We start from the raw sequence: 25,627 nt of genomic DNA, 5'->3' as shown, positions 1-25,627 counted from the left end.
ACATCCCTGGGTTACCTTTTACACAGATGGGCTGCTTCCCTGACCACTCGCCATCCTGCTGGCAAGTTCTCTTCTCATTGCCACTGAGAACGTATGAGCCATTACAAAAGAATGACACAACTGTGCCAAGTTTTACATGGTGATCATTGAGAAGCCCTGGACCTCCTGTGATTTTCTTGTACCCATTGACTGGGTTACCAAGGCCTGAGCAGTTTCTTTCTTCAAGTACTAGAAGTGGAAGAAGAAGAAAGAACTGTTAAAAGTCTGAGTCATCCAATTTCAGAATAGCCTCTTCTCACATTTCATTGAATTAAAAATACAGCGACAGAAGGCTAACAGCAGTGCTTAGAAGAAAGCCTGAGAGGAACTTCATCATATAGGAGCATGTGGTAAGTGTGTCTTCACCTTGCTTTATGACTTAAATCGAGAAATCATCCATTCTAAACATATATCAGTTGGACACTAAATCTGAGCCTTAATGATACTGTTCATTTCTTTCTCAAACTACAGAAACTGGGAAAGCCTGAACAATGGAAATAATTCACTTAAAATTTTCAACTAATACATCGCAGTTTTATTTTTTGTGACATTGTTTGTTTCATTTTCTACCAGGCAATTAAACCAAATGCTACTGATTTCCTACTTATGTTGTGAACTCAGAAAGTAGAATTGAGTTCAAACAAGAGTGCATTTCTAAAATGGACTTAGACTTCAGTTTTCATCCCCAGGAAGAAAACAGTATGCTGAAACTTTTAGTTAAAAAAAATAAAGTGGTGTTAGGGGAGCAACTGGGAGCACCAACTGTTCTTCCAGAAGACTGGGGTTCAATTCCCAGCATCCACATAGTAGCTCACAACTATCTATAACCCCATTTCCAGGAGGGTCTAACTCCCTCTTCTGGGCCTCAGGCATCAGTGTAAGTGATTCACATATGTAGGCAAGACACCCATACACACAATAAAACAAAAATAGAACTATATACTATAATTGTAGATCTAGCAGACTTCCCTGATCTCCAAATAGAACTTTCCATCTGCACAGTTAACATTCATTACAAAAAAGTCTATTCTTTCATTTCTGTAGGACACAGACTTAAAGTCAAAATGGCATCAACAGCTACTCTGGGCATTTCAGTCATGGCCTGGAAATACTCTATCGGGTACATAGCATTATTGTCTGAAACTAGAGAAAGACAGTGAGTCTCCTGAAGAGTTCCACCTTTAATAATTGAATATGGGACCAATGGCTTCTCTTGGTTCTTTTTTTAATAATTATTTTATTTTATATGTATATGTGTTTGCATGCATTTGTGTGTGTGTGTGTGTGTGTGTGTGTGTACTATGTGTGTGCCTGATGCCTACAGAGATCAGAAGAAGGGGAGGAGGATAAGATTCCTTGAACTGGATTGTTGGGACCACCATGTGGGTGCTGGGAATGGAACCTGGGGTCTCCATAAGAGCAGCAAGTGAGCCATCTCTCCAGTGCCTATCCCTGATTTCTTTTCAGTCATTTCTTCCAAAGCATACACTCGTTCCTCTGGAACAGTGCCCAAGTTACACAATTGTACATTCTACAGGCCTTTCTTCCTATAAATGGTCCAATTACTTTCTCAGCAATTTATTTACTTGCCTCCAGGCAAGAAGAGAATTTCCATTCAGATAATATCTCTAAAATACTCAAAAATTAAAAATAAATGAACATTGTTTTTAATGTGCCACTTGGGAAGATTGCTAGAACCAGCCAAATGAGTGGTTTGCTTCTACGTGGCGACTGTCCAGGCCATATGGCAATAGATCAATCATAATCTGTGTGCCTTGGGGTTATGTAATATAAACAGCTCCTCTTGTGAGTGAATCCTAAGCTCCGATTTTAACTGTAAGAAAAGAGACCTCACTGAGCAAGCTGTTCAAAAATACTCAGATGGCATAACAAGGCACTCCACCTCAAATGGACTCAGAAAACCTCAGTGCTGCTTTCAGGAATGACTCTGGTGTGGGAGAAACAGGCAGAGGAAACAGCCAGGGCTATCGCCTTTATCTAGTACAGACACATTCAATTCTGAACACACAGTCAAAAGGCCACTGCTGGAAGCCGGAGACTATAATAACAAGCAATGTATCCCACCTGCATGTTTAAAACTGTGGAATTAGTCACGATACAGTAATTGGGAGATTTTAAGTCAAGTTATCAGCCTTTCATGAGATTCAGGACTGAAATACCTGGGTCTATGCTCCCATATAGTAACAATCAACTGGAATTTGAGGTTAGATAAGTAGCACTTTACCTACATTGGGCAGAGTTATTCACTTGGCCATAGCACTTTACCTACATGGGGCAGAGTTATTCACTTGGCCATGACCCCCAACTTGACTACCTAGCTCTGGCTTTTACTTAACTCTGTGGCCAATTAGTCAATCTGAGAGCTGAAGTTTGTATAATACAAGTGTTGTTCTTCAGCCATGTTGCGCTTTGCTCATGGCTGTGAGAGACTGGGTGGTATGGAAGGCCAATCTGAAACAGGGAGAACTAAAGAGCTAAGCTGCGGCCACATCCGCTTCAGCAGAAGGGAAAGAAATCCTTTCTCCCACGGGTTTGGACAGGTGAACCTGAGAGCTGGGTTTTCTTTCCTTAGAAGGAGGCACTCTCATAGTATGATAGACTCCCACACTAAGACTTAGCTAGACCTTCAGGGATCATACATCTACTACATATACTGTGGGTTTGAACACTGAGCTCTTGACCCTTCAAGCCATTCATTTCTTTCGCTGGGAAGGCTTTAAAATAAGAAGGAAAGAGAAGCTAATTTGGAATATATCAACATCTCTACCCAAGCTGTAAGGATATGATTCAATTTTCATGATTCTTCAATGTGTACATTTTACAACATGACGTTTGTCAAATCAGGTCATATGTAAACTTTTCATAATAACACATTTTACTTCTGAGCTATGAAAAGTCAGTTAAATCAACAGAGCAGCTGAAACTTGGTGAGAACTCGGGACAGAGAGTTCTGAGAACACTTAGTAGTTTTAATTTATTGCATATATAATGTCATCAGGATAGGTACAAGCATACTTCCAAGAAAGGATCCAATGGAATATTCAGTGGAGTGTTACTGTGTCTCCCTCACATGCCCTGTGTTGAAATCCTAGCTACTTCCAATAGTGTGGCATTCAAAGGTAGAATATTTGTGAAATAATTAAATCATGAAGATAGAGCCCTCATGAACGATATTACTGTAGTTTTGTGATACCACTATAAAAAGTAGCTATGCTGAATATACTCAAGAAACCAAAGACAAGATTGATAACTTTAGCAGGAAACTGTAAGCCTTGAAATATAACCATAGGAAAAATCTAAAATGGAAAAGTACGACCATAAAATAAAAAATTCAGTGGATAATTTAATAGGAAATCTAACGAGGCTGAAGAGCATGAATTAGCTGAAAGAACACTTACAAGAAAAGAATCATAACTAAGCCTAAATGACCAAAGGTGAAAATGTATAAGATAAATACATATAGAAAAATGGACAAATATGTATGTAAACTGGTGCTCCTGGATGAGAGAGAGGGAGAATGGAAGAGAAGCAATGTGCTCAGGAGAGTAGCATATAAATGTACATATGTTTACAATGCAGTGAGGGGGTGTCGAATGAGGAAAATATACTTTAAAATAGTCATTATCTATGGTATGTAACACTGAGAATAGCTTTTGCCCCTTTATATATTTTTTTCAAATTTTGCAGTCATAAAATGTCAACAGACAAAGGTTTCTTGTTTAGCATTTTTTTAGGCTTTCCTATTGTTAGGCTCTCAAGGACCAGGCCAGACAGCCTGGATCTTCTCTGTTAAGTATCTAATGTCAACATCTGCTGTTCTGTGCCTTTTGTTAAATGTTCCACAGGCTATACATGCCAGGAAAAATCTCTTCAACATCTTGCATAGTCATTGATCTGTACAAGTTTTACTGTGAAATCTCTTCAGCCACTGGGCACTGGTAGAAAATGGTGACCTTCTAGCATGAGAGTTCAAATAATCACAATTCACCAAAGAGGTGAATTGATTCTGCTAAATGAAAAACAATTGGAAATTAATGTCTCCAAACCTTATTTTTCTTGTGTGTAAACAGGACTATGGAGTGTATGTGCTTGGGCTGAAAATGTAAAAAAATAAAAATAAGTAAAAAGTTTTATTTTCCCATGTTTGCATTTGTTTACAAAGTAGTCATCTACTTTTAAAAACCAGTTTCCCAAAGTTAGAACACATTATAGAACATCCCAAAGAGAAGCCTTAAAGGGCCATTATCAGAACTATTAGAGCAATGCTCTCCACCTGTGGGTTGTGGCCCCTCAGTCTCTAAAATTATTTGCATTACAGTTCACAACAGTAACAAAATCACAGTTATTAACTAGTAAGGAAAATAATTTTATAGCCACAACATGAGAAACTGCATTAAAGCGTCGCAGCATTAGGAAGGTTAGAACCACTGCTCTAGAGCATAATGTAGTATTCCTCTCCATATTCTGAACTTCGGGTAGTTTGCCAATGATGAGCTTCCAAATTCAAGTTCACTCAGACTTTTGGGTACCGAGTGCAGTGTCTGTACTTTGGCATTTTTAGTCCTACATAGGAAAACCTTAAAACCTTACTCATATAGCTAATAGTCCCTGGGCATTATTGTCTCTTCTCTCCTATTCCCTGTATCTTCTGAAGCTTCATCCTGACTTACAATGATGTTGACAGGAAGCCTAAGTCTTGGTCTACCCACCATTGCTTCTCCTCGCTTAGACATCTCCCTGGTAGATGTACAGACCATCCTCATCTCATCAGAGGTCCTACCCACAGGCTTCAAAGCAATCCCCAGCCCTCCATGTGTTCTCTTTTTAGAAACCTTTATATCTCAACATTGGACAGATTCATGATTCTTTTCTGTTTGATTTTTTTCAGGGCTTTATGTCTCATTTCACCTCAGTGGGATGGATATTTCAGACACAGCCAATAGAGAATTTAAAATATCTCTATATCTGGCTTAAAGGAGCTAGAGCCTCTGCTTCACTAAGTAGAACATCCCATGATTAATAATAAATAGTCTTGTTCCTTTTGATACTCAGCCTGGGGACACAAGCACATTAAATTCAGCATGCCTTTATATGCTAGTGCATGAACAAAATAGTCACCAGAAAGGTATTTTTCTGGAATATTGTTTCAGGTGAACAGTTAAAGGCCTTCTATATCCTTAGTCCCTCCCTCCCTGAAGGGCACTACATGAGGTGGTTCATTATGATTCCATTTTATAGGCACACATATGATGACTTTAGCTGTTCTTATCCTGAATTCTACAGGAGCCCCATATCCCTATACCAACAAAAGAGCTGTCCTCTACTTCTCGAGGCGTGTCTTGCTGCTCAGAGCTGGGACCTCCATCTTTCAGAGGACTGTCTGAGGTTATGAAAACTAGCTTGTCCTACCTTCGTTTTGTCTCACTCTTTCTCCAGCCAAGGGTTGCCAATGCAGTGGGCATGTTGTATGAGCTGTAATTTATACTCCAGAACTCTGTGGAATCAGGCTGCATTTAGGAATTCAGAAGAAAACACTCTTAACTGATTTCCTCCTCTTTCTTGTCTTCTCCAGTTCCTTTACTGTCTGATCCTAGGAGTGCTTGCTTTAACAAAAACCTGATCCCAAATGTTTGATACAGGAGAAACTAACCTAAGATAGCTCTATTGTTTTCTTAGCCCGAGGCTCCAGAACCTCTCATACCTTCCCTTCTTGATTCTGCAGACAATGTTGGGAACCTAGTGAGATAAGTATCACAGAGCCATCAGCATGGCTGGGTGATGAGCTCTTGGAGGAAGGTGAACAGGAAATCAGAGGATAAGCCCTCCAGAAGGGCTCCCAGCTTCCATACACACTCTCATGCTCCAAGGCAGATCAATTCTAGCCAAGCTATTGTACCCAATGTGGTCAGGGAGTGTAGACAATGGGACTTCTCAAGATGAAAACAAAGACTTGCTCAGGATTCTCCTTGATGATGCTGTCTACTTAGTATGACTCTATACAGCCTGTGGCATGAAGAAGGCCCCTACAATGACCAATACTGAATTCCTAATTATAGATATGAGAGCTGGATCTTAGTTGATTTAGAGCAAATAAAGTTATATTGTTTTTCTTCTGATTGATACAATAAAAATCACTAGTGATAGCTGAGATGACCAAGGTCATAGATCTATAAGAAATTGTCATGAATGGCAGCACTGTACAATATGTCAGGACCTTGTGACATTGTCTTCAAGAAGAGTGGTTTATTGGTGCACACTAATAACATAACTTTCTGGCATCAAAATAATTAACATTGACTATCCCAGAAGGAAGTTCATACTGGAGCTGCCTCACCATTCCTAATCGTTAGCAGGTCCTGGGGCAGAGCCCAGCCATGGAAAAATAACCTGCTCCCTCTTCCCTATCTCCCTACCACTACCTTATATCATTTCCATATAATATTCCTGTCCACAAAAGAAATATATGTTATGAATGAATTTACAATTTTAATGATATACAAATCATCTATGAATATTTATCTTTTTTTTTTTTTTGCTTAGATCTCCAGGCTCTAAATTCAGATTTGTAGACAAGACTGGTTAAAAAGCTTTCTGTGAACAAAGAACCAATTTACTTTGTCTTTCCAAAATCTATCAGGTTACTTGTTGGAGGACTGAGGAGATACTGATCGATCACTACATATTTAACAAGTGACCCTCACCCATGCCAAGCAGAAAAAGGCATTGACAGATATTTTTCTGTATCTTTTAAAAACAATTTTGTTGTTTGAGGAATACATACATGAATATAATGCATTTTGATCCAGTCTACTCCCTAACCCTTCCCTATCTCCTTACCACTACCTTCTAACTTTATGCTCTCTCTCTCTCTCTCTCTCTCTCTCTCTCTCTCTCTCTCTCTCTCTCTCTCTCTCTCTCTCTCTCTCTCTCTCTCTCTCTCTCTCTCTCTCTCTCTCTCTCTCTCTCTCTCTCTCTCAGAGCTGGTTAGTGCCACCTGTATGTGCATGGGTATGGACCATCTTCAGAGACTGCATCCCTGAAGAAAACTTATTCTCCTTCCTCCTAGCAGCCATCAATTGCCAATTGGTTTTCAGTTAGGGGTGGAACTTCATGAACCCCTCCCTTATCTATGCTGGAACTGGCTGGCTTGGTTTTATGCAAGTCTTGTGCAGCTGCTGTAAGTTCATATATGCAGACAGAGTGGTTTTTCTATATCAAAACCAGAATCACAAGTGATGTTAGTTCTGGCTTATTCTACTAAGACGCTTGTGTGCCCAGCCTCTCCTCAGCCTCACTTAAGCACTTACAAATGAAAAGGACTCATGTCATTCCATCAAGTTATTTATTCTTTGGCTCTGATTTTTACCAAGCAAAATCTTTCTCAATGAAGAAAACTTTAACCAGGCCTGGTATCACAGACCTGTTATCCCAGGGACTCAGGAAGCTGAGTAGGCAACTGCTACAAGTTCAAGGCCAGCTTAGACGACAGAGTGGGTTCAATGTCAGCCCAACTTAGTCAGACCCTGTCCCAAAATAAAATGGGGGAAGAGGTCTGGGGATATGGCTTAGTAGCAGGGTGCTTCCCAAGCACGTGTGACATCCTACGTTCAGCCTCCAGCCCTACAAAAATGAAGAAAAAGAAATTCTTAGTTCAACTAGATTTTTTTTCAAGGGCTGTCACTGTAAGAAACTTGGTTTAATGTCTTTTTTTTGTTGTTGTTGTTTTTACGAGACAGGGTTTCTCTGTATTGTTTTGGAGGCTATTGGTCTAGCCTGGCCTCGAACTCAGAGATCCGCCTGCCTCTGCCTCCCGAGTGCTGGGATTAAAGGCGTGCGACACCAAAGCCCGGCTTGGTTTAATGTCTTTAGACTGACACAATTCATTCTGATAGAGAAAAAGAAGACACAACAAGTAAGGGTGTGGGGATAAATATACACATTTCTTCCATTAGCATCAGCTTGCCTGTGACCAATGCCTTTATTCTAAAATCACATCAAAAGATAACATGCTGTCTGTCTATCTTTCTATTTATCCATTTATCTACCTACCTATCTTATCTGTGTGTGCACACATATGCACATGTGTATGTACACTCACACAAAACATAACTTCTCAAGCTTAACAGTTTATAAATCAACAATACAAATGTTTCATATTTTGACTACCCTTCAAATAATGAAACCCTAAAATGCATGCCACTTGACATTGATTGAAACCTTATCCAATATTTTAAAGGTGGATGATGATCTAATTGACTAGTCATCATAAGCCCATCCCTTGTCAACTTGATACCCAAACACACCACTTTTAAAACATACCATGCCAATCCTGCGACCTACAATGTTCTTGTCCATCTCATAATGCAAAATGAATTCAGTTCAGTCCTTAAGTCCCAGTAATCTTCATATTCTCACTATTGCTCAAACACTCAAAGGATTTTCTTTTTGAGACTCAAGACAAACTCTGAGACGTATGAGCCACTGTGAAATAATTTTTTAAAAAGCCTCCATACTTCCAGTATTGGCACAGAGTAAATATTCCCATAAAAAGAGAGATGAGACCAAAGCAAGCCCAAAATGCAGCACAGAAAAAGTCAAACACTTGTAGTTTCACGCCCAGCATCTGGAGAAAATGCTGTCTTTCAGATCTCCAAGAAGTTTGGGAAGCCCTGGCCTGTAGCCTTCTGTCTCACAGCTCACATGGCTACATCACTGGCTCTCTGACCTTCAGACTCTATCACTGTATTTTCTGGGTCAATATTTTACAGACAGCAGATGGTGGAGCTTCTTAGGCTCATAGTCATATAATTGTTTGTGTGCCTGTATGTATATGCATGTATATATACACACAAACACATACACATGCACACACACAAGCACACACATACATACATAGGATATAGAGAAGAAAGTAAGCCGGGTCAGAATTAAATAAATGCTTATAACCCTAGATAAACTGGTGGTGACCTTTGTCTAATCTCCTCAACACCTTCTGTTTTTTATTGTTCGTATTCATCTTTTTATTACTTTAAATTAATTATTGTTATTTATATCCTTCTTGATTTCACAAAATGGTCTATAGTGAATCACAAAATGATGAATGAAGAAGCATATTTGCTTTTTGGCAAATTTTAGTCATGAAATATTTGTGAAAGCTGAATTACCCACTGAGTGAAAGTTGGGGTTGGCATTCTCTCTCTATGAGAGTTTCTGAGCATTATAACGAAGGACACAGGCCTGATGTCAATACAAGTCATCATCCTATGCTGTAGCTGTGGAGTGGAGCCTGTTAGTTTCAATTCCTAGCTACTCTTCACATCCACCCACCCTCACTCATCACCAAAATCCAGGAAAGGGCTGTGTTTGGACAAGGCACTAGCCTCCTCGCTGAGGTTTTGTGATTCTAAAACCTGACTCAGCTCAAAGCCAATGCTAAGAGACAAGAGGATGGTGGCCTCTTTCTCTTCCATGCTTTTTCGTGTTGGGTTCATGCTTGAATTTGGGGCTTCTGGACTAATGAAGCCCACTAATGAAATAATGACACCAGCTAATGATATAACCTTCACCAAAATCTCTTTTTATCTCTTTCCAGCCAGTAGAATTCTGCTTCCCTGATGTTTTCCAGCCCTCTGTGGGTGTGAATGAGGTGCTACCCATGTGAAGTTGGCTTGGATGGCACACACTGCTATTTATTCATTCAGCAGCAATTTGGAGATTGGGCCTTAATTGGCTATTTGATCTTAATCAGTATTGTCTTGGGCCTCTAGTACACTGTGTCTTTCAAACACCACTTTCCGGTGCTTGGATGGCCTATTTAAAACTGCCTGTGTCCAAGAGACAGTCAACGTGGACAATTTTTTTCAGAAAGTCTTAGTTGTTTAATTTTTTTGTTCAAAGTCAACCTGGCGTATTACTGTGGTAGGGTTAAGTGGGTCATTTACGTGATATAAGAAGCTAGATGGGTATAATAGTCTCCTTTGATTTTCTCCAAATTTCGGGAGTTTTTTGAGTAATCATCAAGATGGATATATGACTGGAGAGACAGTTCAGGAAGTAGTGTTTGCCATTCAAGCCAGAGGACCTGAGGTCAAGCCCCAGCACCCACATGGAAAAAATATATGGCACATGCTTCTAATTGCAGCACTGGAGAAGAAGGGACAGGAGGAACTCTGAGGCTTTCTAACTAGTCAGGCTAGCTGAATGGGGAAACTCCAGGTCAGGGAGAGACACTTTCTGAATAATTAGATGGCCCCCAAGAAAGATGCCTAACGTTGGCTCTGGCTTCCACGTGCACGTCTGGACATGTGTATATGTGCACAGACACACAAATGCACACACACACACACACACACACAGGATAGGAACTGGACACAGCAGTGGATGCCTGGAATCTCAGGACTTGGAAATTGAGGCAGGAGGATTGCACACTTGAGGTCAGCCTACATGACATAGTGAGACCCTGTCTCAAGAAAAAAAATAAAAACAAAAACTTGTTGTTTAGCACATGGATGCCAACAAGAATGCCTTGGAATTTACAAAAAGGACATTTTCACCTTTTGAAGCTGGTATAGACCAGGTAAAGAATGGTCTCCAAGGCAAGTCTTTAAGAAAAACAGGAGTTTTGTGGCCTATGTCTGGGGCTAGAGTCCCTCTGGGGCTGTGGCCACAGGAATGCTTGTTTCCATTTCAGGTTAGTTCTTGCTTCTTTGTTCATTTGTTTGCTTTTTCTCTGTGTAACAGTCCTGGCTTACCTTGGGACTTGCTTTGTAGACCAGACTGGCCTTGAACTCACTGAGATCCACCTGCCTCTGGTTCTTGATTAAAGTCTTATGCCACCACCACATGGCCCATTTCAGGTTAACTCTTTGGTGCCCCCAGTCTCCGTGAGCACACATACCATTCCAACTCTAATGGATTACCTCTTAACCCAGGACCTACATAAAATCTGCCCCTGTGTTAAGCCCTGACTCAGTGACCTCATCTGCCAAAACAAAAGCCAAGAGGACCAGGACAAGGAGAAAGCATACAGACACAGAGCCTGAGCAGCCCTACAGCAGGTGACCCTTACCACATGGTCAGCTCCATCACATGTTTGTGGGAGCAGTTCAGCTAGGGGGTAATTTCTAGTTCTTCACCTATTTCCCCATTATTTGGGGGAACTCACTATTTGTTAATCTCTGAGAAAAACTCTTTCCCCCATTATATACCCTACATGAAACAAAAAACAGAGGGAGGAGGAAAAGAGGTGAAGAGTAGATGAGCATGATCAATGAATGCTATATGCATGTATAGAAATATCACATAAAGGTCCATTAATTGTATATTAAGAGGGAGGAGTGAAGGGAGGGGAAACTGTGGTTGGGATGTTTTGCATGAGTGAAGGATCTATTTTCAATAAAAAATTTTTTAAAATCTTTATGTCAGAAGAAAAATGGATTTAAAACTTAGATTATTTTAAGAATGAAGTTAGATTATTATAAAATGAAATGAAAAAAGAAATAAAAATATAGTAAATTTTTCTTTCATATACCACATCTTAGTGAGATTCTATCCTAATCCATCATTTACATCATGTCAGTAGTCATTATTATAAATAATATGGAATATTTAGTGATTTATTCACTAAAACTTTATAATAAATTTTAAATGGCATTTTATTTAAAAGGGGACATTTATAATCATAAAACAATAGCTCCTAATACTCAACTCTGTCTCACATGTATCACAAAACTTCATCCCCACCATGAGAACTACCTAGTATTATTTTTCTGAAATTTCTAACAAGGAAAATGGAGGCCCATACATGCTAAATCACTCATTCAAAGCTGACTGGCTGGGAAATGCAGACTCACAGGCAACCCAAAGTCATCCAGCCTTGAATTCTAGGACCTTCACCCTGGTTTGCATCTCCTCCCACGAGACATAGACGTAACCCATCTCCCATATGTTCAGGATGAGAGACGCCTTTGGAAGTGAGAAAAACAGCAGTGAGTCCACTTTTAAAAATGCCTCACCTGCGGGATCTCAGGACAACCTACATCAACCCCACTACATTTCATTCACCTATCTATGATGAGACATGGCTGCTGCCCACTAGGGATCTCCTGCATTCTCTTCGCATCAGCATTCATGTTTCCATGGGCTCTCCCAAAGTTCCCAATGGCTCACTGGGATGAGAAACTCGGGCTGCTACTTTGAAGCTCAAGAATAAAGTGTACCTCTCATCCTGCTCTTTCTCCTGGTCCTTGGGACAGACCAGTGGGAAACCTTTGGGGACTCCAAAACCCCAGTGTGTCCAGAGTCACCGTGTTACTTTAATTGGTGAGGACTGATTTGTTTTGTTCCAAGGAGCGTCAGAGCCTGCAGTGTGAACATTGTGGCTGAAGATTTAGCCCGTTTCATCGGCCTTCATTAGGATGCAGAGGGAAAGCCCAGCTTTGTCAACTGGGCCAGAGGAACAAAGGCAACATGGAAATTGGAGCAGGCGATGAATCTCTCACTCTCCACTCTTTGAAAACAAGATTCGGACCATTTACTAGAAGACTTGCTTTGTCTTTGTGTTCTGTGCAATGAAACAGGAACCCTCAGAGGAAAGAAAGGGCCCCGTTTTCTCACATGGTGGCCCGGGGATCCTGGAGGTCGCTGAGGGTGTTGGCAGAAGCCAAGCTGAGTCTAAGGACTAAGGAGGGGCCATTTCCCTGAGTTAGGGTTCTGAGAAGGTCACTCAAGAGCAGAGAAAAGATTTCCACCTTGGGAAAGGACTCAGGGAAGGTAGGCTGAGAGCTAACATCTACATGCCATTCTGTCAGGGGCCCTGACATCCTCCTGACCACTGGAAGGAAGGCAAACACTCTAACCAGGAACTCTCCACTCAGACTGATGAGTTCCTTTGAGTAGAAATCCATTTCCAGTTTGATGAGAATAGGCCCTAGTTTCTGAAATACAGGCCCCAGTTCTTATTTTGAAGAAGGTGGTTATATTGGATCATCCTGTAGATTCGGCACAACCGTGGTAAAGGCTCATTAAAGGAAAACCGGTGCCATACGGTCAAGGCAACGAAATCTCAGGCCAGGTGGAGCCCTACCATTCCAAGCCACCCCAAGCATAAAGGAATTAATCCAGATGGACCAGCAGCTCAATCACCTGGCCAAGGGACCATCCTTCTGTAAGATAGGAGCACTCCTAGAGGCAGGAACTTTAAACCATGCTGAAGGCACAGGCAGAACAATTACCCCTTCAGTGAGCATTAATGCTTTCCCTCCCAGAATTCCTGCCCAGCACACTCTGTTAAGGAGCGAAGTTTATCTACTTTCCTGAATCACACAGAAAAGTCCAACTTTTTCTTTTCTTCTATGCTTTCTCCAACCATGCTTTCCCCAAGGCGCAGAACTTCATTCTTTCTCTAAAAGCCACGCCCCCAACATGTGTCTGCCTCTACAAGACTGCCCTCCACGATGGCCTAATTCAATGGTATGGTTTCCCCGCCCCCCCATACATCCTCCTCTGCACAGCTGCTGAGATTTACAGCTTGCCTGACCCAGAATTTTTTCTTTTAAACTCTAATAAAATCGTCCTCTTTGAATAAACATTGACTTTAATGACTTTCAAACCCTTCTTGCCTTTTTAACCCTTTAATCAACAGAGAAAACAAACCCAATCCTGCAAACCGTAGATGGTACTAGATAGGTTAAAAATATATCTTCCAGCACCCTTTCTGCAATGGCTCTCAAAAATATAATCATGTATGCCCCCCTGAACAATCAATACAGCATCTGGGAATTCAGTTGACATGTGAACAACAAAATAATGTAAGGATACTGATTACAGCCCTCTTCATAATAGCAAAAAATTTAAAGCAACAAGTCTGTCTTAAGGAATTAAGTGAGTACATATTTTCACATTCACCATAGATTTTTCAGCAATCATTTTATCTGGGAGAAAAAGTTTGTGCCATGGACGTTGACCATACATTGAAAATTTGTAAGTGTGCTTTAGTCTACTTTTTACAAAGTCTCCCACCTTGTTACTGCTTACACTAGGGCTGGATAGCAGCAGGGGAGCCTGTGTCTTAAAGGATGTTCAGCAGCATCCCTCAGTCCACAGGATGCACCATCACTCAATTTCCATCCAAATCATCTTCCAGTGCTGCCAAATGCCTTCTACATGGGGGGTTGGAGGGCAAAGCCACCTCAGTTGAGAATCACTGGTTTAGAGGATTATTTAGATAATTAACTTTACTTATCTTAGAAAAAGTCTGGACCTAGAGTTCCTCAAAGTGGTTCCTCTGAGAACAAAGACGGGACAGAAAAAAATAATAATTTTACTTTTATTTGATACATCTGATACCGCTCGACTTCTAAAAATAATCATGTGTGATGTATGTATGTGTATGAACATTTGTGTATGTTAATGTTGGCATGCACAGGTCATGGCACATGTGGAAAACAGAGGACAACCTCCAGTATTGGTTCTTGCCTTCCATCTTTGAAGCAGGGATTTTCCAGCCCTGCTCACACACACACACACACACACACACACACACACACACACACACACACACACACACTGCATACACCAGCACCACCAGCTTCCAGGCATTCTTCTGTCTCTACCTCCCATTTTCCCTTAGATCATGGAGATTACAGATGTGCACAGTGATGCACCTGGCTTTATGCAAGTTCTGTGGGTTTGACCTAAAGTCTTCATACTTGTGTGGCAAACATTTTACCCATGGGGTGACCTTCCAAACCCCTACTTGACTCCTTGTTTAAGTATATGTTTCTTTAGGAATTAAGTGAAAAAAACCCTAATCCTATTCCACTCCCATTCATGGGTATGAGAAATGAGGAGAACATCTAATGTCAAGGTCTATGTTTAGAACAGAGGGGCAGATGAACCTTACTTGGGGGAACAGACTCAAACACAGAGTTGATTGAGGTCACCAATTGACTGGACTCTCACCACACTGCATGATAAGATCTGCATCTGAGATACCACAAACTATGTGATAAATGCATGACTCCTGGCTTTGAATTTGTTGCAGACCAGGTTTAAAGGCACCTCAATAAAGGACAGGGCTCTCAGTCATGCTGGCCTTGAAGTTGCTTTTAAGAACAAGTGCCAGGTCCAATTTGGGTATTTTGGAGTTTGGAGATTCTCCAAATGCTCCTTTGCATTTCTTGCTAATTTTGAGAGAATTCCCTGGGGATATTGCTCCAGCCCATTGATATCCTCAGAAGGAAAACATGAGTGCACACACACACACACATACACACACACACACACACACACACACACACACACCTGCTCAATTTTACTCTCCTCATGAACAGTGGCTAGGATCTCTTGAGAAATAACAAGGTAAACTATAGCTAAATTTTTGAGATGTCTTGCCAACTAAGTGAGTTAGAATTCACCCTGAATTTAAGACATGGATTAGGGGAGTGCAGCCTACAATCCCATTGCCAGTGAGTCTGGGAAACAAGGAGGTTCCCAAGAGAGATATGCATGATACCCCAGAGAAGGGGAATAAGGCAAGATCTCCAGAGCAGATTGGGAGCATGGGGGGAAGGGGAGAGGGAACTGGGGCAGGGAGGGGGAGAAGAGGAGGGGAAAGGAAGACATGGGGGAGCAGGAAGGTTGAGTCAGGGGAAGAATAGAGGAGAGCAGGATGAGAGACACCATAATAAAGGGAGTCATTATAGGTTTGAGGAGAGATCTGACCCTAGTGGGATTTCCAGAGATCTACAAGGATGGTACCATCTGGATAACTAAGCAATAGTAGAGAGACTACCTTAATTGCCCCTCCCTGATAATGAGATTGATGACTACCTTATATGCCATCCTAGAACCTTCATCCAGTCACTGATGGAAGTAGAGGCAGATATCCGCAGTTAAACACTGAACTGAACTCTTAGAACCCAGTGACAGAGGAGGAGTGATGAGCAAAGGGGTCAAGACCATGCTGGTAAAACCCACAGAGACAGCTGACTGACCTGACAAATGGGAGCTCTTGGACCCCAGACTGATGGCTGGGACTAATCCATACCCCCTGAATGTAGTGTCAGTGAGGAGGCCTCGGCAATCTCTGGGGCTTTGGGGAGTAGACCAGTGTTTACCATGGCATACAAATGAATTTTGGGAGGTCATTCCACATGGAGAGATACTCTCTCAGCCTGGACACATGGGGGAGGGCCTAGGCAGACTCTGGAGATACCCCACGGAGGGCTTCACCCTCCCTGAGGAATGGTGTGGTGATTGGGTCGGGGCCTGGAGGGACTAGTGGAGGGGCAAGGGAGGAGGGGTGGGAGAGGGAGCTGGGATTGACATGTGAAGCAAGCATGTTTCTAATTTAAATAAAACATTCACCCTGAACTTCCTACCAAGAAAAATAGACCTGGATCTTATAAAAAATAATAAAAAATTAATTTCCCAGACTGGTGTTAGCAAATGACAGATGAGATGTTCATATTCAACTCTTCACCCAGCTGCAACCACACAGTACTGGGGATTGCACTTTCTGAACTGTAGTTTGAAAGCTGGAAATGGAAAATTACTCCCTTGACCAACTCCCTAGGATATCATGGTGGTCCTTTGGCTGCTTGTTTTTGTTTGTGACTTTTTTGTTGTTTTCAGTACTAGGAATCCATGCCCAGGCCTTGCATGTGCTGTGCAAACACTCCATCACAAAATCACATCCCAACCTCGCCTGGTATTAAAAATGATTTGAGGCCATTTATCAATCAAGAAACAATGCACATACTACATTCCTTTTTCACGATGCTTGTTTTCCTTCTGACAGAATACCTTTACAGAATAACCCTCTTGACTTACAACCCATCCATGCATGGTTTAGTTATTGTGTCTGGAGCAATTTACTTTCCTCTCCTGATTTGAAAAAGTTCTTAAAGGTGTCTGGCTTTATATGGTCATGGTTTACATTTTTCTAGTGTCACCTCTGTTTATCAAAACTGTAGCTGGTCATTCAGAAATGCATTTTCCCACCTGGAACTCAGAGTCTGCCATTGTTGTTACTCTAGATCATTTACACAGAGCCTTGAAACAAGGAAGAAACAACACTGTTCTCATCTGCCTTACACATAACACAGAAGCCTCAACTAAGGGAGGGTCCATGAATCCCTGCATCATCTTCTAAACCTGTTACACAGTGACACTCAGTCCAGCTTTGTCAAACCAGGGATGTTAGCAGAACCCAGTGGCATAGTCAGGGTCCCATTGTTGAAACTACTCTGCTTGTAAAAAATGCTAGTAAACATTCTCCTGAAAAAGCAGTCAACTTCCCGGAGGGCTTTCAGACAGCAGAGGATCACAGAACATGTGTCTGCTGGTCAGGAGCACCTGGAGAAGACACAGCTGGTGCTCTGCCCCTGAAGCCCATCCTCTTCCTGCTCCTATGCTCTCCTTCTCGTCCCCCATTGAACTGTGTGACCTGTATGAATTCAGGAAATTGATCCTCACTCAGTTCCTGGAACCACAGTGAGCATCTGCTCAGGAAGCTAGGCATATGCTCTCCTTTCCTTTCTGTTGCTGAGATAAAAACACTCTGACCCAAAATAACTTGGGGAGGAAAGGGTTTATCTTTCTTCCACTTCCGGGTCACAGTGCATCATTGAGGAGAGTCAAGAACAGGACTCAAGTCAGGAACCTGACAGCAGGGCCACTTGCTGTCCCACACAGCGTTACCACCAAGCAGGGAACTCACTCCTAGCCAAGAAAGTGCATCAGAGTCCATGGAAGACGGTTACTCGCTGGCCCATTTTCAGGCTCATGCTTAGCTTAGCCAGCTTTCTTATACAGCCCAGGAGCACAAGCCCAGAGAATGGTGCCAAGCTGGGCTCTGCTATTATCAATTAACAAAGAAGACAGTGTCCCACAGCCATGCCCATAGGCCTGTCTACTCTGGGCAACTCCTCAACTGAGACGCCCTTCTCAGGTGATTCTAGGTGGTATCAGGTTGATAGTTAAGCTAACTAACACAGCATGACTGAGTTCACATTTCCCTTCTCCCCTAGGGCATCCCATCCTTGGCTAGCGACTAACTGTTCTGTGGTTAGCGGAACCCGGTACCCTTGCCTGCACTTCAATGGCATTTCACATTTCACTACTGCCAAGCAGGGGGCCTGGGATTTTTCTTGAAATTGCTTTTTGTTTGACCTTTTTCCATTTCTAGGTCCGTTCTCCCAAGCCATGGGAGCGCCTCTGGGGAGACTGTCCTTACTTACAGCCTTACTTATACACACCCCATGTCTGGATCTATTTTGAGGAACCCTGCTCAGGACATTGTCTTCCTCCACCATTCCTCAAACTTTATTCTTGCTCTGCACATCTTGTTCTGCACATTTCATTGTAGAGCGATAGCTGTAGACAGTGGCACTAATTTTAGGTCTCCAGTTTCTGCTAGGACACACATTGTACATAGGATCCTGGTTACCAGACACCATAATAAATGATTTCTGGTCCTAACAGTGAAGTTCCTCTTTGCCAGTGGCAAGGTCCTTCCAGCAGAGCTGGAAGTTGTGGTGCCATGGCACACATACTTCCCAAGGCCAAAGAATATGCTCTGCTGCCGGGCGGTAGTGGCGCACGCCTTTAATCCCAGCACTCGGGAGGCAGAGACAGGCGGATCTCTGTGAGTTCGAGGCCGGGCTGGACCGATAGCCTCCGAAACAATACAGAGAAACCCTGTCTCGTAAAAACCAAAAAAAAAAAAAAAAAAAAAAGAATATGCTCTATTATATGCAAGCTTAGATTTGGTGGGTTCAAATCCCCCCGCCCCCACAAAAGCTGGAATCTAGAATCAAAAGAGAATCACATACTGCCTTTTTTTCAAGGACCTAATTTAGAAAGACCTGCTGCTTTGGTGTGGATCGTTTGTTTGACTTGGTTTCTCCTGGTTTCCAGTTTTTCGAGGGCCCCAGAGGGCTGTTACTGCTTTGTTTCTGACTGTCCACAAGAGCTGGCGATTTAATGGTATCGTCAATCCATGACACCAGGACTAAAGCTGTAGCTCAGTGGAAATGCATGTGTTTAGTATAAATGAATACGGTTTAGGGGGCTGGGGAGACACTCCAGTGAGTAAACTGCTTGTTGTAAAGGCAAGATGGCCTAAGATTAGATTCCTAGCATCCACTTATTTAAAATCCATTATGACAGTGCACATCTGTTGTCTCAGCATGGTGAGAAGCAAACAGGAAAGTAGCCTTGCTGTCCCGACAGACTAGCCAGCCAATGAGGAGAAAACTAAGGAGGAGGGAGATGGAGGCAAACACCCAACACCTGACTCTGGCCTCCATAAGCACACGCAGATGTGCACGTATGTGGATGAGTGTGAGCTCATGCACGTGCATACCACGATGACAACAATGATGGCAACAAGTATGACTCAGGTGCCCGTATGATGTGCCATCTCAGACCACTGAAGATGCCAGGAAACCAGAGTGCTGTGAGCCCCCAAACCCCTTTGCATACCCCACTAACACCTTAAACCCCACCAGGAGGCATACTCACGGTTTTCACAGCGATGCCCAGTGTAGCCAGCCAGGCAGGCACACTTGTAAGACCCCGCTGAGTCAAGGAGGCATGTGCCATCATGGAAACAAGGGGATGAGGAACACGCTGAAAGAGACAGGCATCTGTCAGTGTCACCACCAATACTGAATCCACCTCCCCAAGCCTGTAATCTGAACCAATGTGTTTTCCCCAACTTCTTACAATGCTATTGTTCATTTTACTGAATTCATGATGCTGTGATTCGAGAATGCAGAAAACACATCGATATTAACTGTCAAATGGTGTGGATGCTGTTTAACATGTTTGAAGCACCTAAAAGTATGCTCAAGGTACCCACACACAGAAGGCAAACACACAGAGATATTATACTAATTAAAACAGCATCGTGCAGTATCTATAAGGACCCAGCAGGTTCTTCCTCCAGATTATATAGCCAGAAAAGGAGAACCTTTAGTGGGGTAGCTGCCTGCAAATTGCACAGGCAACTCCAGTGACGCAGCATATAACCATGCTGGGAAATGCTTCCTGTGTGGCACAGATCCTGTAAGGAACCCCTCACCCACGTTTCTGCAAGAAACCCTACATAAATGCACTGCTTCCTTAAGCCAGCATTGGATGGGTTGGTTTTAGACCCCACAAGAAGTGACACTCAGCGGGAAATGGATCAGATCTCTTTAATGCAGAACTTCTTAGTTCAGTGGCCTGATATGCATGCGAAGTTCCAAGAACACACAGAACATTCAGTCTTTTCAAATCTTACTGACACTCAGAACCTGTGGCTTACTGAGCATCTTTATTTTTCCTGCAAAGGCCAATGGGAAACATTAGTGTATGTGTTCGCCCTCATTCCTAGATTCACATATGCTTATGTAGAAGAACTATATCCCCTCCTTGGCTCAGTTCAGTGAAACAGTCGTGCGGGCCTTGGAGAGACGCAGACACACAGGACTTCCTATTTACTAGATCCAGGCTATGTAAGAGAGCATACAACTACAGCCTGAAGCATAATGTAGTTAGTTTACAGTGGACAAAAGAAGTGCTACAGCGTGGTTAACAAAAGGGCAAAGTCACAGCTCAGTGGGGAAAGGAAAAGGTAGCAAAGCGGGAAGAGCTGACCATGGGGCCTGCGGGACAGATTTCCAAGCACAGGCTTGGGGCATGTGGCCTTGGCCAGAGAGAATAGCTCAAGGGTAAGCTGACAGTTGGAGTGCTTGAGCGACAAGGGGCTGTTGGCCGGTGCTCCTCGGAGGGGAAGGATGCTTCTTCCGTCACAGGTCTACCAGCTAATGATCTGCCACTGTCCACCATGGCTACCTTGATAGCCAGCTCTGGCTGCATGTTCCAAAAATCTGCCAGAGCTTCTCAATACATCTCCTCGGTCTATTCTGCAGGGTGTCGTTATGGAATGAGGAGCTGGCTCCTTCCCGGAGACTCTCATACTACACCTTCCTCCCACAGCCTTCTGATAACCAGATCACCTTTGCTCTTTTCTTCATTATACCTCCCTGCTTTTGTGTCTTTCTTGGTTTTGATTGTTTGTTTTTGTGACCCACTGAGTTTAATTAGCATTGCTTGCCTGAACACAGTGGGAGTTACGTCTGGAGCATGAGCTCATACTTAAGACTTGCAGTACATATTTACAGACGCCTGGCTTAGGCAGTGCTGAGGACTTGGATGGCGCCAGCTTCTTCTTTAAGGATCAGCCCATCTTTTCTTCCTTTTATCATTTCTTAGAAAACAGAGGCTCAGAAAGGCAGAAGAATTTTTCTGAAGTCAAACAGCTTGGTCTCAAAGCTAGTACTCTTAACCATGAGCAGCCTCTTCCCATGACAGCTGAGTCAAAATCTTGGATAGAAATCCTGCCCTCAGACCTGTGTGACCCTCAACACATAACACAGCCCCTGTGGGCGCCAGCCACCTCCTCTGGATGAGGGAGACACAATTAATTCCTTGCTCCAATTTTGGGTGAGCTCTGCTGAAAGGAAAAAAAGAAAAACAAATGTCCTCATCTCTCCTTTTTTCTCCTCTCATTATGTAGGCTGCTTCTGAGAGCTGGGCAACCTAACGTTGACTAAAGATGAACAAGGAGGCCTAAAAAGGTGCTTTTATGGAGCATGCCAGTCTCTGCTACATTTGCCATTGTGCTTTTTACCTGTGATCTCCTCAAAGACAGCATGGAATCCATCGAAGTTCTTGGAGCCATCAGAGCGGAAAAGCACATGGAGTGAAGAACCTGTACTCCTGATAGGAGCTGGCCGCTCGTTGCCACAGAAACGCTTGATGATGGGGCTGTCACTGTTGTCCCCATCACGAACCTCAACATAGTCATACTGGCACATGTAGTCAAACTCCAGGCTCAACATGCCAAACCTGTGTGGGGAGAGGGCGACAGAAGAAGCCATGGGCCCAGGTCTAGCTTGAGATCCTAGGGGTGAACTCAAGGTCAAATGATGACTTCATGAAGATAAACTCTAATATAGAAAATAGATTTAAAAATGAGACTCATACAGGTGCGAATAACCATGCGGAAGTAGAAATGAACTCAAATGAGTAAAAACATGACTACTGTCAAGTAGGACCTCTCTGAGAGCCTAATGTCTAAGCCAAGATTTAAGTGATGCAATGGAGTCAGGCTTGTGAATGTGAAAGTCGTGGGTAACAGCGGTCTAGGGAGGAGAATCTGCAAGGGCAGAAGTCCTGGTGGCAGTAATGAGTGTGGCATGTATGAGGACCTGAAAGGAAGTCAAAGCTACTGCAAGGCTGTAAGTGAAGGAGGGGCAGAGCAGTGAGAGCCAGGCTGTGAGGAACAGTGAGAGCTAGGCTGTGAGGAACAGTGAGAGCTAGGCTGTGAGGAACAGGAACAGTGAGAGCTAGGCTGTGAGGAACAGTGAGAGCTAGACTGTGAGGAACAGTGAGAGCTAGGCTGTGAGGAACAGTGAGAGCTAGGCTGTGAGGAACAGTGAGAGCTAGGCTGTGAGGAACAGTGAGAGCTAGGCTGTGAGGAACAGGAACAGTGACAGCTAGGCTGTGAGGAAAAGTGAGAGCTAGACTGTGAGGAACAGTGAGAGCTATGCTGTGAGGAACAGTGAGAGCTAGGCTGTGAGGAACAGTGAGAGCTAGGCTGTGAGGAACAGTGAGAGCTAGGCTGTGAGGAACAGTGAGAGCTAGGCTGTGAGGAACAGTGAGAGCCAAACTGTGAGGAACAGTGAGAGCTAGGCTGTGAGGAACAGGAACAGTGAGAGCTAGGCTGTGAGGAACAGGAACAGTGAGAGCTAGGCTGTGAGGAACAGTGAGAGTCATGCTGTGAGGAACAGTGAGAGCTAGGCTGTGAGGTAAAGTGAGAGCCAGGCTGTGAGGAACAGTGAGGCTGAGTAAAGGGAGGAACATGAGAACTAAGGCCAACAAGGAGAGCCAGAGTTTTATCCTGGACTCTAAGGAGTTCAGAATTCACTTTAAATCCAGTAGATGGCCAGTGGCAGGTTTCAACAAGGGGGTGATGGTTACAAAGTCACTGTAGTCACTCTAAGGGAGGTCACAGTGGAGGGAGGATCCAACACCCGTCTCTGGGGGAATGGGTGATACTTGTAGTAAAATCTGACAGTGGGTAAAAGGGGATGTGGATGGCCTTGGGATTATTTATTTTACAGGCAGAGAGAAAGATTTGCACAGCAGCGTGCGTGTGGTAAGTGCTGCAAATGAAGCTGTAAATGGGGAACACTACTGAACTTTGTGCGAAACATTCTGCATATGCCTTCAAACGTCCCCACCATTTCCGTTGTCCCTGGCCGGGAGGCCCATATTTAAACAAGTAGAACGAAATCCTATGTTTCTGTTCTTCTCTGGGACTCTTAAATAGCTGACGTGTTTCTCCCATTTTATTTTAGGAGAGGTTTATTTTTGTGCCCCGAATCTTGCAGACACTCTCAGAGGCTCTGAAGTAACCATTTGTCTTGGTCCCTGCACTACTGAAATATTAACTTGTAACATTTAACACCTGCTTTCTCATCCCCACAGACCCAGCTCAGAGTCCATTAAGCGAAAGACTGGATGGCCCCTCACCGGCTCCTTGGATCAGCTCTCCTCTGGGAAAGCCAAACACTGTGTCTAGGTCCCAAGCCCAGGGCTCGGGTTGTGGGCACAGCAGATATCAAAACCAGTTTGGATAAGGAGTACTTAGAAAGGGGTCTGGTTTGCTTCTCCCTGTCAGTTTTGGTGCCATGTTGCTCCTTTTGAAGGACAGGAAGCCATTTATGAAGCCAGATGGCATGTGGCAACGTTGGCATGAATTGGTTCACCCAGAAAATACCAGGGGTTTTAATATCCTCCCTGTCACCACTAGTTAGAGAAGACCGCTATGACCAGAAATCCTATGACTGATGGAAAAGGAGAAGTGCTTCGAGGAGGTGAAACCACTGGAGGGAAGAACGGTGTGAATGTTTCATCCCTGGTCGCCAAGACACAGGACCTTCAGCCCATCTCAGTTTCTTTACAGCCTCTGACTCCTTATTTCTGGACCCAGCCCCTTACCTCAGCTGGATGATAAACCCAGGTGTGGCGTGAATGGTCCATTCACAGTGAGCATTTAAGGGATAGCTCTCCAACAGAATCTGACCCTTTGAAGCTCGAAGAACCTGGCCACAGCCTGGAAAGAGAAGAAAAGTTCAAGACACAGACAATGGGGTCGGCAGAAGAGACACAGAGAAATTCTGACAGGGCCTTTGGGCTTTAGCCACACCCCCAAGACCAAAATGAAAGCGGAAAAGGAAGAATGATTCAAGGGAATTTTCGTAATTTAATTCTTTTATTCCACCCAGTCACATGGGACAGAGTGGTGCCGTCCCAGTTTTCCTGTCTTGTCTCTAAAAGGGTAAGGCTGACCGGTGCCTGACGTAATGTCCATGACACCCATCATCTGCCTCTCTATGACTTCATTTATCCTCCTGCAGAAGGCTCAGACTCTCTGGCATCGCTTCTCCCACCCGTTTAGACAGTGTATGTGTTACTCTGTTCTGCGATCAGTTGCGGGATTTGCTCTGTTACAAACTATGTAATAAATGCTTTCCTAAGGTACGATACTAGAAAAGACAAATGATCTTCCATGGGGTGAGCTGGATTAATGGTTTGTTCTTTTTGTCCTATCCCCAAGCTCTCTTATTCAAGTTCTCATTAGGTCTGTCAACTAAAAATGCAAAACATGGGTAAAAGACAAGTTCCTGGCTGAAGCAGAAGCAAGAGCCGGAAGCATTCCAATCCCTAATTCGCTGGTCTCATAAACTGTCTCCAGTGATAACCCCAAGACTTGGAAGTCTTTGAATTGTATATTCACTCATGGTAATGTACACCCTATTTTTGTAAAAAGGTTTGTGGTGAAACATTTTCAGGTGATTTTATAGAAAGAAATTCATTTGAATAATGTAAATAAATGTTTTTCTTTACATGATCTTGGCAAATTGGAGCCTATTCCCTGTTGTTATAAATGAAGCTTCACTGGGCTGGATGTGGTGATGCACCCAGCACCCAGGAAGGCTGAGGGAGGAGGAGTATAAGGTTAGGGATAGCCCAGGTTACAGAGCCAGACATTATTAAACAAGAACAACAACAAAGTTTCCTTGCCCACAGCTGTACCTATCCACTAGGACACTGTCTTTGGCTCTTCAGCACAAGGTAGCAGAACTGAGAAGTCACAGAGACAGTTTGATCTCAGCAAATGAAGAGATTTACTATCTAGAGCATCATAGTGGAAACTGATCTACTCTGGTTCTATACAGAAATAAATATATCATAAATTTCAGATATATAGTAGCTCCATCCCAGAGCCAGCCCTCAGAAAGGATAATCCCAAAGCTAAGAAGAAAAATAGTAGTATCAGTAAGTGTTCATCCATGACAATAGAAACATGGATATGGTCTTAGGAAAACAATCTAAACCCTGCTTTTGCCAAGGCGAGACCCAAGGCTTTTGTGTCTGATTAAGACATCTACTTTGTCTCTTCACTGAGATGTGTGGCTGCTGCCCTAGTCCCCCATGAGAAGTGTCA

General features: G+C 43.2%; 1 protein-coding gene and 1 long non-coding RNA gene across 3 annotated transcripts in view; one reads left to right on the top strand and one right to left on the bottom strand.

Annotated features, from left to right (window-relative positions):
• Positions 1 to 25,627, bottom strand: part of Pamr1 (peptidase domain containing associated with muscle regeneration 1) — a 162,847-nt gene that overhangs the window by 9,672 nt on the left and 127,548 nt on the right. For both annotated transcript variants that reach the window (XM_040745929.1, XM_005064869.4), the window contains exons 4-7: positions 24,118 to 24,232; positions 21,743 to 21,960; positions 19,588 to 19,695; positions 16 to 228 (exon numbers count right to left, since the gene is read on the bottom strand). In XM_040745929.1, the coding sequence (XP_040601863.1) occupies positions 16 to 228; positions 19,588 to 19,695; positions 21,743 to 21,960; positions 24,118 to 24,232 (654 nt within the window). The remainder of the gene's footprint in view (positions 1 to 15; positions 229 to 19,587; positions 19,696 to 21,742; positions 21,961 to 24,117; positions 24,233 to 25,627) is intronic.
• On the top strand, positions 224 to 25,030 carry LOC121140451. The gene is made up of 3 exons (XR_005877290.1): positions 224 to 389; positions 21,629 to 21,689; positions 23,605 to 25,030. It is a non-coding gene; the product is annotated as an uncharacterized LOC121140451 (long non-coding RNA).

This window comes from Mesocricetus auratus, unplaced genomic scaffold, assembly GCF_017639785.1.
Source record: "Mesocricetus auratus isolate SY011 unplaced genomic scaffold, BCM_Maur_2.0 Super-Scaffold_100004, whole genome shotgun sequence".
Classification (NCBI taxonomy): domain Eukaryota; kingdom Metazoa; phylum Chordata; class Mammalia; order Rodentia; family Cricetidae; genus Mesocricetus; species Mesocricetus auratus.
The sequence above is the reverse complement of the archived record's forward strand: the minus strand, read 5'-3'. Positions and strand labels throughout refer to the sequence as shown.